This window comes from Colius striatus, chromosome Z (genome assembly GCF_028858725.1).
Source record: "Colius striatus isolate bColStr4 chromosome Z, bColStr4.1.hap1, whole genome shotgun sequence".
Taxonomy (NCBI): domain Eukaryota; kingdom Metazoa; phylum Chordata; class Aves; order Coliiformes; family Coliidae; genus Colius; species Colius striatus.
In genome coordinates this window covers 73077963-73096818 of record NC_084790.1, presented here as the reverse complement: position 1 = coordinate 73096818, position 18856 = coordinate 73077963, and the positions used below count along the sequence as shown (strand labels likewise).

Here is an 18856-nt window from a genome sequence, read left to right as displayed (position 1 = left end):
CCTCTGTCAGGCTGGCTGGCTCTCAGCTCTTTGCAATCTTACTATTTATAAACACACAGATACACACACATACACTCATGCTTCTTCAGAACAAATATTATCAGATTACATATAATTTAATCAAATTAATTTATTTTTGCCTGCCAGACATTCTTAATTGTTTTGTTTAGACAGCCAACATGTTTTATCCTCTGACATTTTCATAATTAATTTTATATGAACAATTTTTGGTACATTTATCAGAATTTTTTTAAAAAATAGTAACTAGTATTTTAAATGTTTATTTTCAGTAGGGTCATCTCTCTGTTGCCAAAAAAAGAATCATGTTATCTTGAATTTATTTTAATTTAGCTCAATAGTTTTGTTGTATATGGAAATAAAGCCCTTTTTAATTTTATTATAGTTTTGGCATTCAGAGTCAGAATGAACTTGTGTATTTTGCAACAGATGTCGAGGTGAGTAAGCTAACATTGAACAGGTTATTACAGAATGTATTGTGAAATCATTTTATTTAGCAACATATTGAAGGGGATATTCTACTGTAATTTATAACATATTTTAAACAAGAAAATTAAAATAGCTAGGGATTTTGATCATTCTCATGGACACATACTTGAACACAAGTATTGAATCAATGAAACACTGTAGAGATTTACACTGAATCACTGTTGCACTGTTTGAGGTAGTGTAGAGAAATGCAGTCCTAGAACTTGTACCATCCTATGAATCCATGTCTGTACTGTTTTAACATGTCACTTGATTTTAAATGTTTTGAAACAAAAAACCCATGCCCCTCTATACCTTTGTGTGTCCTCTTGTAGATTTACAAAATGGAAGAGTCCATCCTCCTACCACTTGTATGAATTAATCTGTTAAACATTTTCAGTTCTCTGTCGATGATTTAGAAAATAGCTTTGTACTACTTCTTTAGTTCCATCTTTGTTTTATGAAAAGGTCTTTATTAAAATGAAATGTTTTACAGTTTTGTGAAACGTTGTGAAACAGCTAAAATTTTCCTTATGAGAAAAATACTGTACATGATTCACATGACTTTTACATTTTCAATAAAAATTAAAGCTTCCTTTGTTATTTGCATTTTTCCTCTTTGGATCATCGATGTCTGGTAGCTGAATCCATTGAGCTCTGCATCGCAGCAGGTAATAGCAACAGTAATCCCTGCAACAAACGCTTCCTGTCTCTTGACTTAGGCACCTTTCTGCAGATGCAGACAGACAGGCCACTCTGTGAACCTTAATGTATGGAAAGTTAGGTCTAATAGAGTGGAGAAAAAGCTTTTTATCTCAAGTGAGCTATATAACCACTGAACTCAGCAAGAAAAGAGGAATGAGTCCTCTGCCTCCATTTTGTGACACAAGCTTTAGGCATGCTCTAAAAACATGTAAGACCATAACCCCTGAAGGCAAGGCAGTGGCAGAAATGAGTCTGAAAGACATGACATTTTTTCCTCAAAACAAAAAGGGAATGCATCTTTATTGAGGGATGGTTCCGTTTAATTGTCTGCAAAGAGTGTACTGTATAGATGTGACATAGGTATCCGGACATCCAACTGAGAACCCCAGTAAGGACTGGAATTTGGTCCAGGAAGAATACATATCTGCAGTTTTATCTGCCATTGAAATCAACATATGTGCTTTCAAATAGGTGTACTGTCAAAATCATTGGCTTGGCATCTTAACCTCTGTGCATGTAAAAACTGCAGCTTTAATGGTGTGCTAATGTATGGCTTTAAATTAGAGAAAGAAAGCTAACTCTTGACATTATGGAATGTGATATTATGTTTTGTGTAATTAAAAGGTTTCAAGGCACAGAAAATTTATTTGCTTTTGACCATAACTCAGTGTCACAGACACATGGAATCACAAAATGGTAGGGGTTGGAAGGGATGTCTAAATATTATCTAGTCCAGCCCTTCAGATGAGGACTCACCAGGACAGAGTGGAAGTGAAGGAGAACCTCCCTGCTGGACATACTCTTCTTGACACATCCTAGAATGCTATTGGCCTTCTTGGCCACGAGGGCACATTGCTCCCTCATGGTTTATTATCAATCAGGACTCCCAAGTCTCGCTCTGCAGAGCTGCTCTCCAGCAAGTCAATTCCCAGCCTGCACTGGTGCACGGGGTTGTTCTTTCCTGGGTGCAGGACTCTGCACTTGTCCTTGTTGAACCTCAGGAGGTTCCTCTCTGCCCAACTCTCAAGCTGGTCAAGATCCCGCTGAATGGCAGCACAGCCTCTGGGGAATCAGCCAGTCCTCCCAGTTTGGTGTCATCAGCCAACTTGCTGAGGGTACACTCTGTCCCCTCATCCAGGTCATTGATGAAGGTGTTGAACAAGACTGGCCCCAGAACCCATCCCTGTGGAACTCCACTGGCCACAGGCCTCCAACTGGATTCTGTGCCATTGATCACCACCCTCTGGGCTCTGTCATTCAGACAGCTCTTGATCCACCTCACTGTCCACTCATCCAAGCCACACTGCCTGAGCTTTCTGATGAGGATGTCCTGGGAGACAGTGTCAAAAGCCTTGCTGAAGTCAAGGTAGATGACATCGGCTGCTCTCCCCTCATCTAGCCAGCCAGTTATGCACTCATAGAAGGATATCAGGTTAGTCAAGCAGATTGGTTGATCTCCCTGATAACCACCTTTTCCTTCAACTGTTTAGTGATGACATTCTGGATGAGTTGTTCCACCACCTTTCCAGGGATGGAGGTGAGGCTGACTGGCCTGTAGTTTCCTGGGTCGTCCTTCCTGCCCTTTTTGAAGAGTGGAGTGACATTGGCCTTTCTGTGGTCCTCAGCCACCTCACCAGTGCTCCATGATTGTTCCACAATGATGGAGAGAGGCTCAGCAATAACATCAGCAGCTCCATCAGCACTTGTGGTTGCATCTCATCAGGTCCCATAGATTTGTGGGTGTTTGAAATGTGTTCACATGTTTGCAAGTAACAGAATTATTGTAGTTGGCAAGCAAAAGAAACAGTCTTTAAGTTTTCTTCATACTCACATACTACCCAGTACTGCTAATACTCCTGCACTCACTTGAATCACAACAGCTAAAAAAACAAAAGAAGAGATGTCTCCAGACTAGGGGCCAGTGAAATCATCTACACAGTTTTGTGCTCTGTGGATTTCAAATATTACACAATCGAGTATATCATCTTTATCTCAAAATGGAAAAGTACATTTTAACTCTGCCTGTATCTGTTGGAAAAAGACAAACAACCTGTGCTGAAACCTTCTTTACCTGACCCATGTACAACATTACAAAAGAAAAGAGTTTTGGTTGGAGACCAGGGATGCATGGTAAAACAACAGTCTTTTTATAATCTGATTCTCTTGGCATCTGTAGTACAAAAGTATTAATTAGATACATGTGAATCAGTTTCAAGCAGTTTTCTGCCTACATAGCAAAAGTTCTTTGTCCTTCTCATTGTAAATTTGAAAGCAAGTTAATTTTACTATTTCGATGCACTCCATTATTATTCAGAGAAACAGCACAGACCAAAATATCCATTTTGGCTGAATACACTGACATTTTTAAGAACAGGCACAGCCTGTGGCCCGAGTGCCAGCATGCCAAGGGCGTGTGCATGCATCTGGCTGCCCTGCAGAGCTGTGCACCCATTTCCAGCTGTTGTCAGGGAAGCAATAGTCTTTTGCACTCATAGACATTCCCACCTGAGATGACTCGCTTTATGGATTTGATCTTTTCTTTTTCAGCAACAATCTCGCTGCATTAATATATTTTCCAGCCTGATGAATATGTAAAATTTGAACTAATGAATGTCAAATCAGTTAAGTTCAAGTAAAGGTGAAATTTATTCCTGCTCATAAAAGCTGAAGTGGGCTTCTCTGCTAGTTAAATCCCATTTTGTTATATTAAGCGGGATTTAAATGGTCCAAAAGGCTGATGCACAGTGGACTTCTTCCAAAATACATGCAGTCAATGAAAATTACAGTAGTCACCACTTCTCATATCTTTCTTAAAGCAAAAGAAACACCTGAATGTTAATTGCATTGTCACTTGTTCTGGATGGAATTTGCTGCTTTGTTCTGAAGGATGTGGTTTAGGTTTTGGGTTGTTTGGGGCTTTTTTCACTCAGTTTTCACTAATGTCTTTAGTGACAGAGAAGCAGACATTTGCTTACTCTAAAAATACATAAAAAATTGAAAGCTTAATCTGTGTGAGGAGACCAATGGGAGCCCTAAAGCCTATTGGGTCAACTTTACACAGAAAATCAGGAGTATTTGGAAAGAATTTGAAGAGTACTATAGAAAGAGTTGCTTAAACTTCAACTACATCAAAAGCAGGAAGCCATCTAGGAAGTCAGTGGAACCTTCTGGTAACACAAGTACGAAACAAACACTCCAGGATGATAGAGGCATGAAAGGGAGGTCCAGTGAAGTATTTGTGTTAGCTTTTCCAGATGAAATGTTGCAGGGATTATCATACTTTGTACATTCCTTATAGCAGAGATGTCAGAGAAGCTTGATCAAATTGAAGGAATATATAAGAATCTAAGACCAAATAGGTACGTTAGATGCTAGCAGATATCTAAGGTGGCAGTCACATATGATTCCTGGATTAATGGAATAGGGAAATTACAGAACTGCTTGCCATGGTGCATAAGCTGCTGTTCCAAACAGCCACTGACAGGTCACAGCATAATGCTCGCCTGTGAAAAAAGGGCAACTTTAGGGGATTCTGTGAACTATAGGCAAAGGAGTCAAGTTCCTTTTCTGGTGTTCTAATAGCTGATAAATAAGATCACTAGTCAGATGAATAAGTGTGAGCTGTTACAAGCGAGTCAGCATGGCTTCAGTTGTGTCCTGAACAAAGAGTATCTAGTGGACACAGACATCTCTGACAAGGTCCCACATTGCAGGACATGCAAGAAACTACATTCACCCAGGACTACGAGAGCAGTTTTATGGCCTGAATGCTCATTAAGTGATTGGAAGCAAAATAGTCATCTCTCAGGATGGAGAGAAGTCAGCAATAAAATTCCCCAAAGAACGGTGATGGATTTAGTTTTTTCAACATTTCATTCTATGAGGAAGAGAATAGAAACTAGAGATCTTCAGCTCTGCAGCTGACATTAAGCTCTTCTGGTTAATAAACTGTTGCCTCACTTGGCAAAAAACTCACAACACTGGGTGATCAGGCAAGATGTTGGCCAATAAACTTCAATGAGGGTAAATGTAGGATAGTATAGCTATGGAAAATGGCCTATACTATTCCTGCAAAATACTTAACTTGCAACTGGCAGTAGCAGAGATGGAGAAAAATCATAGTATGAAGTTATTATCTCTATGAGAATAGCAGGGGAAAAAAGCTCAAAACTGATGAATGTTGTTAGAAAAGACTGCAGAACTGTGATGTACCCACAGCTTGAACATTGCATTCATCTATGGTTGCCGTGTTCTCATGAACGATGTAGTGGAATAGCTCTGTTGCACATTAAGAAAGCCAAATAAATGAGCAAGTGGATAGACAGGGTAGCTTATGAGGTGAGAACGAAGCTGGAACTTCAGATTGGTGAAGAAGAGGCTGAGATGAGCATGGTCAAGATTTAAAAAATGCTGAAGATAAGCTGCATATAGGGCTCTTGTTCTTAAAATCCTATAGTACAACAAAGGGCATCCTTAATAAAACTAGTATGGAAATCAGTTAAAATACAGAAAAGCAAGCATGTTAGACAGATGGTCACGAGGTTCTGAAGCTTGCTTCTAGAGGAGGTAGTATCAGAAGATTTGAAAATTGGCAAATTCAGAGACAAGAAGTCCATAACTAGATAATAAATGGCCTGGGAAGAGATACTCTAGACAGAAAGAAAAAAAAAAAAAAAAAGTGTCTCTTCTGGGCCATTAAAAGGAGAACAAACTGCATAAAGTAGCCAGGTGTATACAGTTTCACTGACCATCATTACTTGCCTTTTTCAAGCACAGTGATAGATCCTGGGCTTGAGGTTTCAACCTAGTGAAATGTTTTTTTATGTTTTTACATTATGTCTAACAAAATATTGTTGGTATGTTACAGAAACAGAGAATCTTAAGGGTGAGAAGGGACCTTGAAAGATCATCTAGTCCAACCCCACTTCCAGAGTAGGACCATCTAGAATAGATCACGCAGGAACTTGTCCAAGTAGATTTTGAATGTCTCCAGAGAAGGAGACTCCACAGCCCATGTGTGCAGCCTGTTCCAGTGCTCCATCACCCTCACAGTGAAGAAATTCTTCTTTGCATTTCTTTAGAACCTCTTATGTTCCAGCTTATACCCCTTGTCCTATCACTGGACATCATTGAGAACAGCCTGACTCCATCCTCCTGACACCCACTGTTTACATATTTGTAAACATTAATGAGGTCGCCCCTCAGTCTCCTCCAAGCTAAAGACCCCCAGCTCCCTCATCCTTTCATCATAAGGGAGATGCTCCACTCTCTTCATCATCTTTGTGGCCCTGTGTTGAACTTTCTCCAGCAACTCCCTGTCCTTCATGAACTGAGGGGCTCGGAACTGGACACAATATTCCAGTTGTGGTCTCACAAGGGCAGAGTAGAGGGGGAGGAGAACTTCTATCCACCTACTGCCCACAGCCCTTCTAATACATCCCAGGATGCCATTGTCATTTGGGGACATTGCAGGCTCATGCTAATCCTGCTGCCCACCAGGACCCCCAGGTCCCTCTCCATACACAACTCTCTAAGGGTTCATTCCCCAACCTGTCCTGTTACATGGGGTTCTTCTTTCCCAGATGTAAGACTTGCCCTTGTTGAATTTCGTTGATTTCCCCCTGTCCAACTCTCCATCCTGTCCAGGTCTCATTGAATGGCAGCACAGCCTTCTGGTGTGTCAGCCACTCCTCCCATGTTGTGGTGGTTTTGCTCTGGCTGGGTGCCAGATGATCACCAAGTCATTCTACCACTCCCCCTCCTAAACTGGTCAGAGAACAGACAAATATAACAAAGGGGCTCACAAGTCAAGATAAGGACAGGGAGATCACTCAGCAATTAGCATCATGGGCAAAACAAACTCAACTTGGAGTGAAAAAGGTTTGCTTTATTAATGAACCATCAGAATAGGGAGATGAGAAATAAAACTGAATCTTAAAACACCTCCTCTCGCCCCTCCCCCTTCCCAGGACTCTTCTTCCTTCCCTCCCCAGCGCTACAGGGGATGAGGGTTGCAGTCAACTCATTACAGATGGACTTTGCCACTGCTTCTTAACTGGGGGAGGCCTCATCACACTTCCCACTGCTACACTGTGGGGTCCCTCCCCATGGGAGACAGTCCTTCATGAACTGCCCTGGCATGCGTCCTACTCAAGGGATGCAGCTCTTCACACACTGCCCCAGTGTGGATCATTCACTGAGAATAGTCCTTCACAGTGTTCCACCATGGGTCTCAACCAGGGAGTCACAAATCCTGCCAGTAGACCTGTTTTGAGGTGGAATCCTCTCTCCATGGGTTTGCAGGCCCTGCCAGGAACTTGCTCCAGTGTGGATTTCACATGGAGTCACAGCCTTCTTCAGTCATACACCCACTCCATCATGAAAGTGAATCTTTGCTCCACTGTGGACTTGCATGGCTGCAAAGGAAAAGCATGCCTCACCATGGGCTGTACCGCAAGTCACAAGAAAATCTGCCTAAGCACCTCCTTCCCCTCCTTCTCCACTGACCTTGATGTCTGTGGAGATGTTATTCTCACATTCTCACTCCCTTCTGCTGCTGCAGTTTAACAACTGCCCAGAAATTTCTTCCTCTTCTCCAACATGTTATTCACAGAGGTGTTGCCTCTGGTGCTAATTAGCTCAGCTAATTGGTCAGTGGTGGATCTGTCTCAAAGACAAATGACGCTGTCCTTTTCAGATACAGGAGAAACTTCTAGCAGCTTTTTTGTTTTAGGGTAGCCACCCCTGTAGCCCCTTGCTACCAAAACCTGGCTCTGCACAAAACCATTACAGTATGTAAATTCACACAGACACATACCACATCGTATGCTACAGTAGCACAGAAGAGTCCTATGTTAAGAGAGATGGTGGAAAGGATGTATGTCTTTAAGAAAGAAGGCACGATTGTATACACCCAGCTATTTTAGAACATGAATTATTACTGCCTTAGTTCTGCACTGGGAAAAGGAGACCACGTGTCATGGTAAGTCTATAACAGCAGCTTCATGGTAATCCCCTAGGGTACACTGCAAAGGTGTGTTACTGTTTCAGGACTTCATCACACCAGAGAGAAAAAGTTTTGAATATAGCAACAGGTTCATCAGAAGCATGCACAAGCATGCACATCCACTCAGAACACAGTCACTCTTGTCTCTTTGGTTGCCACTCACAAATATGAATATCTACTTGAATGGCAACAAATAGATATTTTTTAACAGATATGCTGTAAAATAATTGCCATTAAATACTTGCAAGCAAAATCATGAGCTTGCTAATTAGATAAAGGTTTTAACTTATATGTACATGAAAGCAATAATTTTTTACATTAGGATCTTTTATTAGTAACATTTAAAAAGTAGCTTACTGGCTTTATTCTTACATTTCAGCAGTGTACTGTAAGGAAAACAGATTGGTCCGATTTTCTGGTTTAAGTACAAGGCTAAATTTTTTGTTATGCCCTAATTCTCATCACCAATTTGGTCCAAAATTGGTTTTCCTGGATTTCAGACAATGAACTTTCAAAAACCTTATCTCTGCAACAGTGTCATAAAAAATGAAAGGTTATCTTAGAAAAACAGAACGGTTTAGGAAAAAATTGTTTAAATAAAAAAAGAGCAGATTACTTTTAACAGTTTTAAGTAATGGCCATCTATGAAGGGGAATTTCATTAGCCGAAAGTCAAAAGAAATTAAGACAAAATGATGATGAAAATATCAAATCTCAAAATATAATAAAGGGACTAAGACTACACCATTCAAATCAGTAAGAGTGGTTTTTTTCCCATTCACTTGAACAGGAGCAGAATAAATTCCCTGAAAATGTCTGTTATCAATTACTGGAAACAATCTAATAATTCCCAGGGTCAAGAAGAATTTACTGTGAAAGAAATCCCTAACCTAAATAAGTGCATGTCATAGATGTGGTAAATGGTACTGACCCACATAGCACAATGGAGGCTCTTAGTACTGCCACAGAAAAGGAGGACTTGCTTTGGACTGGGAGCTGCTTCTAATTTTCTGGACAGAAAAAAATAAAAGCTTTCTTTGAAGTACTGTAAGCTTGACATTTTTGGCAGGTCACTTGAGGAAGTGCTGGTATGCATTTAAGTGTCTCATGCATCTACTCACTGGTACTCTGTTAGCTTTAATGAGCACATGTGTATCTATCAAAATAGACTTTGGACTTGAAAACTTAAGCTAGGCACTTACAGAAACATGTCCTGTCTGCTCCACTGCTTCTAAATAATATTTTATCATTGGTAGATGATATAAGTGAGCCTGACACCAAACAGGGGTCAGATACAGTTTCAGGAAACTGTCGTATCCTTCTTCACGTCATTAATAATAGAAGGAGCATGCATAGCCAGGAAGCAGAAGCCGGGGCTGTTTTCATTATTATTCTTCAGGACAGAAACATGGACTTCTCCGTTTTGCCAAATAACAACCATCCCGATAAATTCCTTCAACTGGAAGCGAAGTCTTTAGTGAAAAACTCTGCCTTTCTACAAGCCAGCCTGGCAAAATTCCCAGAAGGAGCTTTACCTGGAGTGCAGCAGTGGCACAACAGGGTCTATTTACAGGTAAGGTTTAAATGAGGCTGACATTTTTCTTCCTTCTTTTACATGATTTTTAGGATCAGGAAACAAATGACATGAGATCAAGACTTAAGCTGTGGGTTCAGCTTGCCACGTTTCTGATTCTGCAACACTATTATCACTGTAAGTTTTGCCTTTGACTTCAATGAGCATCAGGCTCCTAGAGAAGAGGTTCTCTCTTCAGGGCGGTGCGCTGACTTCATTTCAGTACGTTAGGCTTTCAGCTGCTCACTGTAACATTTCCATAGCATTTTCCAGAAAGTCTACTGATGTCAAATACCAATTAATTGTACTAAAGGGGTGAGGGGAACACGTTCTCTGAAAAAGTTAGAAAAAAACACTAGCCTTAAGGTCATACCTCTCAAACTCGATGAAAAGTCACATTAGAAACAGCATTAGGAATTCTTACTAGTGTCTGCAAGCTTATATATGTTTACATAGTTTACTGTAGCTTCCTCTTTATTTTGCCTTGTTTGTCTCATTCCACATCGACATTCCTGTTACCCTGACAGACAGCTATGGAAAGTGTGAAAACCACAGACTGTATTCATCCAGGTTATTATGTAGAAGTTGCAGCAGTTTGTTGGTAAAAACATAAATGTGCACTGTCTGTTAGAGGTCCTGGAGCTGGCGGTGGCAAAGTTCATGTCTGGATCAGCAGCAGTACAGCTGCATCAGCTCACACCCCTCTGGGCCCCACTTGCTGCTCCACAGTGCTCCTTTCCTGCTTCCCGGGGAGCCCCTTGCCTTTCCCCACCCCTAGCATGAGCAAAAGCTCTAAGATCTGTTTCTTGTCAAAGAGTGGAGATGCACATAAGTGGTTGAGGAGGGAGGGGGAGGGCAGGGGGGTGGGAGGTGCGTAGAAGGTGAAGGAGAGTCTGCATCCTGAAGAATCCTTAGGGTAGAGATTCAATTCCTTGAGGGAATGAGGAGTGGGTGCCAAAAAAGCATCAGACTAAGGGAGAGGAAGGGAAAAGAAAGGTCCTTGAAGTCTCCTGTGGATACATCAAATACAGTTCTTCTCTCTAAGACATTTCTTCCCTTTGGGTCTTTAAACCCCTTTGCTCTCTCCCAGAGTTCATTCCAGTCCTCACCCACATGCAATAGTCATCTCTGTCCTAACACCCATTTGCATGACCCCTTTCCCAACTTTCCTAGCCTCTTCCCCCACCCCAGACTCCCTTCCTTCTGCCTACCGCAATGCCTCCAGTCGCCTCTGCTGGTATTGTATAATCTTTGCTGGCAATTCCCCAAGGAGAGCTGGGAGGGGGCACACACATGGTCACCCGTTGTCTCCCATGCAAAGAGCCTTAACCAGGGGAAGGAGCCTGTGGGATCCCAAACAATGGGGTATGGTGCAATGCTGGCCTCACTCCCCACCCCACCTAAGTCTCTCTTTTGTGCTGGAAGGAGGCAGCCACACACAGAGCCTGCTCCACAGTGGGGACCCTTCTCCCCATTGTTGTTAAAAAGGACATGCTGTCACTGAGCCAGGGCCGCAGAGCTGCAAGGGAATTCAGAATGTGTGGAGAGCCCTGTGCTTTTTTGACTTGTGCTCTGCCCTTCAACGCCAGTGAGAGAGTTTTCCTGGAACTCTGTTCCCAGCCCCAGGATGGCTTTTTCAAAGGAAATGTCTGTTCTTGCCATGTCTCCAGAAATGCAGTTGCAATGTGGTATACTTAATACACCTGGGGCACAACTTATAGTTTTAAGTGTAGTCATTAGTAAATTCAGGCTGTCCAGACAAAATTCATTGTGCCTTATTCTCTCTCCCTCGTGAGATTGCCTCCTTCTTTTTTTTTTTTTTCGCTTTTGCTGACAAACAAAGGGAAAAGAGCTGATGAGTTCCAGACATCAGAATAAACACCATGGCGCAGTGAAGAGCTAAATGGCACAGAAGTAACGTGTTTTACTTTAAGATGAGAGAGCTAATAGGGTTAAGGGTTAGTTAATTCAGAAACGGAAATGGGGCAGGCAGGGGGTAAGGGAGGAGAATTCATTTCAGAACATATGTGCATGACCTACAGACTCCCAAAGTCATTAGACCTTGAGAGTAGCTTAAATTCCCTCTTCAGAACTTCATTTTCTTTTAAGAGACTATTGCCACTCAGGGCTTTCTGTGTAAAGTGACTTCGCAGTGGTGTGTTTGTGATCTCTGACAGACCTTTATTATGAGATCACTTAAATTCAAGTGCACTTAAGTGCTTATGTGTTTTCTCCACCTGTAAGTTTTTTAATTTATTTCCATTACAAAAAGCAGTTTGACATAATGACAAGTCCTATTGCTGACCAAAGAGTTGCTGCTCTTTCTTCTTACTTTACTCTTCTGTATCAGGCAAACCGAACAGCTTTCTCTGATTAGCATATATCCTCATCATCTACTTTGAATAATGCAAACCATGAAGCAGTTCAGGAAGTTCACAAGTCTTCCCTGTGAAGAGCAGCACAGAAAGAGCAGACTGTTTCTCTTGCAAATGGCTAGCTACTGATTGCCCTGAAAATTTCCAGTCCTGGTGGACTCTCTGCCCCACAATATGAGTTTTAAAGCTCAGCATACACCAGATGATTAATCCCCTACATCTGCCTCTTATAGTTGGGGTGCATGTCTACCTGGTCATTTTCTGCATTTCTCAGACTTCTGTTTCCTGTGTGCATTTCCCTTTTTTCCCTGTTTCTGGAAGACAGCAGAGAGCATTTGGTCTTTGAACACTGTGCTACTTCTTGTCATGCTGCTCTTGCTTAGGAATTCAAAACACCAATCAAATTTTGGCTTGCAGATATAATAGTTATTGTGCTAACTGCTCTCCTAACCCCTCTCATCTAAGCTAATGGCTGGATCCTGCCTGTGCTTGTTTCTCAATGTACCAGGAAAAGATATTTTATTTTACTTTTTTAACCTCTAAAGTAGGTGCCAGGTTACAGTCACTTGTTTGTGCCCTGGCTTATGCATTACTTATTTCTACTCTTTCTCTTACCCTACGCTAGACATCTGCAAATGGCCACAGTGCCAGTTGAAAGGTTGGCAGAAGCTTTGTTCTAACACAACATGGAGTTTTTTATATAATGCCCTCACAACCCTGCAGAACTCCATTACCAATAACAGATAAAACAACTTTAAGTACACAAGTCATTATGATCACAGAAGCACTTTCAATGCTGCATGATTAAGACAGTCCATATGAATGCCAACTTTGATTATTCCTATCACTTCAACTTAACTGTTTATAACCATGTACTGATCTTCTTCCTACGCATGTCAAGTGGCTTACTAGGTTGCTTTTTAACACCTGATGATGCTTTAGGTCTCCGACAAACAATTCTGATCCCCTCCAGTCTCTTCAATAAGAAAATTTTTATTCTCAGGAGTCCTCAATGTGTCTGCCCTACTGTCTTTCAGATTTGCTTACTTACCCTTGGTTATTCTTTGCCTTCCTGATAGCTTTTTCACAGCATTTTCTGTGAGATCAGATTTGTTCAGGAAATTGTAAAGACCTAATAACTATTTATCCTGATAAATGAGGAGGTTTTATTGACTGAATGCCTAGAAATACCTGTACAATTCTTACAACTATCACAGGGGCTCTTGGGTTGTTACCTAGCAGCTTTTTGTCTGTCAGACCTTTTGTCTGTTTTCAAAACAACTCTCTACATCAGAAACAAATGCCCTTTCAAGTGTTGGAAGAGCTGTCCAGGATGTGTTACAAGGCTTTTGCACAGCAGAAAGTTACAGTCTTAAAATATGTGCAAAAACCCTTATATCCACTTCCACTAGGATTGAGAAGGTTGTTACAAAACTAATTATGCAGTATCTGGTGACCCTAAGGTTCTTAAAGATGCCCTTGGATAAAAATTTAGGTTGTAGCTTCTCATCAACAGTATTTGTTCACTTAAATTGAGTAGCTCCCCCAGCTGCAGCTGGAGACCATGGGTGGCCACGGGACAACAGGAATGAGTTCTCTTTGAGGGCGGAGTAAGGAAAAAATTTACCTCCAGGAAGTACATTTCCTTCAATTTTTTAGGTTATCTTTTTGGTCTCTTCTTGCAGGTAGATGGGCTTGAGACCAAGGCCTGGCTATAAGTCTTGATATCCTGGTTTTGGTGAGTGGTTAGCTTACTGTGTCGTATCACAGACTGAGGAAAGAACCGTTAGACTGTCAGGTTGTTTCAGTGTTAACAGCAATGACAACGGGAGGAAAAAAAGGATGGACTCAGATTAAAAGAACAAGTCCAGACAAAAATAAGTTAATCTTCTTTAGCAAAATAGATTAATTGTAATTTTAATTATATAGATTGCAATGTATGTATATGCATAATTTGCACTATGAAATAATCAGCAAGAAACTCTGTGGAGTAAGCACAGTTCAACCCAGAATGAAATTAATGTTGGTTGTCTATGGATCTTCAGGGTTTTTACAGAATCCTCCTTTCATATATGCCAGCTCTCTGGGTCTGTCAAAGAGGGACAAACTGTTCTCAGCAATGTATGAGTTATAAACCATCATAGCTTTCTTGCTCACGGCCTATATGTAATTTGAACATAATTATGTGCTTGAAGAGTTGAGCATTTTTCATCTTGTTAAATATTTTGTCAACACATTTCATCTACAGTTTCTCAGAGGTCTTCATAACTCTGCTGCTTTGAGCATTTGCTGTTTTCTCCTACTATTCAGTAACATAAATTGCCTCTGATTTTATCTGTTCCACCCTCATTCATGCTGTCTTCTTAGACACAGTGTATATCATATAAATCCTGTAACACATATGGATACCCAAGTTCACAATATGTTCCTCTTTCTTTGACTATTTGCCTTGTGAATCAGAATCAAAACATAGATGGCTGTGAAAACTGTTGGGAGATGGTTTGAATCTTAAAAGAAGAAGTACATACTGTTTGCTAGAACTAATAACAGCAGGCATGGTTTTTATTATTTAAACTTCTCTTCTGTTTCTCTGCTTCTATAAATGCATATGTTTTATGCAGCCTTCTTCATATTTCTTTCTCTCCTTTCCTGGACCTAAAACTTTTCTTTTTTTTTTTTTAATGTGTTTCAGGCTTCTGTCTTTCCTTTTCTGTCACTAGTGTCCAGGATATATCTACTGCAGAAGTTTCACAACCAAGCATTACAATGTACTTAAGTGTATTCTCCCAATTAGCTTGGCAATTCAATGTCTGTCCTCTAAAACTTCTACAAACTACCTCCTACTTGAAATTACTGTCCTGTTCTCATGGTAAAACCCTGCTGCTTCTCCTATCCTATTCCCTCTCTACCTCTGCTCCAGTCTACCACATTCTCCTGTTTTCAAGCCAGTAAAAATGAAGGTACTGCAGACAGAAGAGGCAAAAAGTTTTGCCCCAAAGCACTCTCTTCATCAACAAATTTTGCATCATGCCATCTATTCCAAGTTTTGGTGTACTTTATTTAAAACAGCTGTAGAAATTACTGTCAAGTCTCATTCTTTGCGCAACACTTTAGCCTAGGGAGACCAAGCATTCTCTGGTGAGCCTGTTCTGGTTCTTCAACAAAATATTCTCCAAATTCATCTAACAAGCCTGAGGGAATCATCATTAAGACCAATGACAAATTTTAAACAAGACATTTTAAAAATAAATTTAAAAAAAGAAAATAAAGTCAGAAAGAAATTACAGTTTAAAAAGCCAGCTCAGTTGAAATCTGGCCAGAACAACCCAGAGGGCTTCAGTGCCAGCTGTAACTGCAATGCAAAGACTAATATTGTCAGGGGACATGTCAAAGCTAAAGAATGACCTGTGGAAAGTATGAACTAATAGAGGGACTGGGAGGGCACTGAAGATCCACCCAGCTACTAATAGTAATTATTGACGGGAAACATGCTTAGTCATTTCTGCAGCGATAAGAATGCCAGCATGATGCTTTCTCCAAAGGTTTCTTAGAAAAAAAGGTGGTGTTTTCTCCACCTTTCCTTTCTGAAGGAAATTAGTCTTCTCATTTCCTCCTACTCCTAGCTACCTCAGATCAGCACACACATGTCTATGCTGTGTACAGGTACAGAGGCATCAAGTACGTGCTGACAGCTTTCTTCCACTGAAAGTAGATTGGCTAGCCCCCAAAGGGAGTAGAGGAAGCCAACAGTTTGCCCTCAGCTTGGAGATCTACACTGGCTGATGTAGGATCTGAGTAGATCTCAGAGCCAGCAAACAACAGGAGATAGGATCCCCTGGGTTGCCACCAGAAAGGTGGAAAAAGAGGCAGGACATGTCCCTAGCAGCAGCAAACATCTTGGCTGCCGAAGCCTGTCCAGCTCATGGCACATTAATAGCTATAGATCTCAATGTAAGTGAGATACCCTGGGAAAGCCTCTTTATCAGGTGTTTGTGATGTGTACTCACCTTATTTATGGGAGTCTGGCAGCTGGTGCTGCCCATACCTTTGTGAATGTTGAGGATAGGAGAGGGCTGGGGCAAGCCCTCTCCACCTAGCACATGCGCTGCAGGGCCACTGGGTCAGGCCAAGGCTCTTCTTGTCTCAACATAAAGTAGGACAAAGATGCTAGCAGGGAAGTGGTGCTTGCTAATGTGGAAAGCTGAATTTGCACTGTGATGGTTCTGTAGAAGCAGTCCTGAGACCTGGGAGAGGTGTCAGCATCACACAAGGGCTCTAGCAGAGGCAGATCTCTCATGAAGATGATGCATCAACAGAACAGCTGATCAGACACAGGTTAATTCAAAGTCCTGAGGACAAAAAGTTTTGGTGAACCAAAATGTTGAATAGTTTAAACTGCAGAGTCTAGTTTCACTCCTCCATGCAATTACAGATAGAAAAACACGGTATCTACCACCTTACCGGCTCCTAAAGGTGCTTTACTGCCATGTTAAGCAGCAGCTTTTGAGTTCTCAAAAAATGTGATCCCATCAAGGTTGTTTGTCCTCCTCTCTTGTCACTCCTCTATTATAAAAGGTCTGATTTTAATAATTGTTGTTGCTGAGAGACTGCTCAGGTATATAATTCTGTTTGAGTTCTGACAGTGCCCAAATTAGGGAGTGTCCCTCAATTGAATGAAAGGCATCTGACATCCTGACCCAAGTCTAGCATTCAACAGTGTGACCAGAAGTGCAAATCACAGCCCTACTGTCAGAGGTTCAGGTCCAGTTACGACAGTCTCATACATGCAATTGTCCCTCTGATTCATTCTGTTTTATCTTTACAGCTCTGCTTCTGCATCCTATGTCCATGGCTTTCATTAGAGTCACATCTTCTACCACAGTACTCCATAGCACTCTTTTACTGAAGCAGAGGCTTTTTTTCAGCAGGTGTGAGAATGTCAGTTCACATTTGCAAGGGTTTAATGTTCAGTTTGTACCCATGTGCTTCCCCTAGAAGGAAGAAATCTCCTCAGAGTGAAAAGCCAAGCTCCCTTATTGTACTGTAGATGTTTGCAAGAAAAATTGTTGCATATGTAATTAAAAAAAATATTATTCTGTTGTGTTACAAGTTATAGTTTTGGAAGGGAGTCTGCATCACAGGTAAATTAAGATGAAACCAAACTTCTGACCTAACTTGTGCCTTACAGAGAGAGAAGAGAAATGTCACTGAGCTACCAGGCTTAGACTTGAATGGGGTCAGTCAAGAAATGATAGACAAAGCCCTTGGGAAACACATTACGCCCATCACTCTGAAATCCACAATCAAAAGCAATCCCTTGTATAGTGATATCCAGGTGGATGACGACTGGGAGGAGAAGAAAACGACCCCTTCCTGGACTGTGCAAGACTATGACAAACATTCGTTGCACTCCAATTTGTCCAGCCACATAAAGGTAACAAGCTATGGCACTGTGTTTGAACCAGTTGGATTACTATGGGATGTGTGGTGTGTGCATGAACCACTGTGCAGCCCACTTGGTTCTTTTGGTGGGATTACAGAAGTAAGCATTTGCTGGTACAGACATAACACTAACATGAGTCTGGTCAAGAAAAGAAGTGTATATCTCTAATTAGACTCCAGGAACTTCAGTTTTGCAGAGCGCAACCTCTGTAACTAGAAAAAAGTCTTAAACCACAACACCCCACAACTCGTGTTTCCCATTTTTATAAGGAAGAACTATAAACAAGCTACTTAAGTACTGCATACCCACCTCAATAACTCTTCAAAACATTCTGTTTTCAAATAACACACATTTATTGAGTCTCATCCACACTATGCAGGATCATGCCTGCCTGTGAGTTGGAATAGGTCAGTTTTAGGGTCACTTTCTTGAAGTTTTCTTCTGTTGTTCCCTCTCTGGGGAGGGATTCAGGTCTATATTTATAAAGCAACATCTCCTCTTGAAAAGATAACACAATTTCTTCTGGGTCTTTTCAATCCCATCTCAATGGCTGGTGTCCTACATTTGGATCCTGGCTGAAAGGCGTGGGTTTTATTTTCCCCAGTGGAACATTTGCAGTATCTGGCAAGTAGTGCAACCTATACTCAAGTGAAAGTTCCTTGCATTTGTATTGTGATGGCTTAAATTCATTAATCACTATCTGATGATAGCCAAAATACTTCTGGCTATGTTCTAATGCCTTTATGTGCAAGACAGAGGAATTGAGTTCATTTTCTGATTTTTCTTTTAGGAAAATCCTAATGATCTACAGTTCTGGATGGGGGATATTTATACTCCTGGGTATGATACCCTGTTAAAAAAGAAAGAGAGAGAAAAAAAGCATTCCAAATGTTGCCGAATCATCCTGCTCATCGTGTTAGCTGTTTGCATCCTGATTACCATAATCACGCTCAGCATTTTACTTACTTAGTACAGCCAAATGGTGTTGATGGGAATTTTTCAATAAATATTTTTATTAAGATATTCCCCTCCCTTGTTTCATTTGAATTCCAATTTTTTGTCACAAATACAATTTGCTTGACGTCACCATTTTACAATGTTCCTTTGCAGCATAAGGAACTGATCCTGAAAAGAGGCAAATACCCCGAACACAGCAGACTATCTCTTCATGGGTATAACTAAAGAAAAAAACCTACAAATACATTACTTTTCTTAGTCCTGCCTTCTTTGTATGAGTGATTTCAGTCAGTATGTGCATTACAGTACATT

The 18856-nt window shown here is 41.0% G+C and overlaps 1 protein-coding gene across 1 annotated transcript; it reads left to right on the top strand.

Annotated features, from left to right (window-relative positions):
* Positions 1–9604: 9604 nt before the first annotated feature.
* On the top strand, positions 9605–18557 carry MINAR2 (membrane integral NOTCH2 associated receptor 2). Its single transcript, XM_010201751.1, has 3 exons — positions 9605–9769; positions 17333–17578; positions 18378–18557. The coding sequence occupies exons 1-3, from the start codon at positions 9605–9607 to the stop codon at positions 18555–18557; spliced, it is 591 nt and encodes a 196-aa protein (XP_010200053.1).
* The last annotated feature ends 299 nt before the right edge of the window (positions 18558–18856 follow it).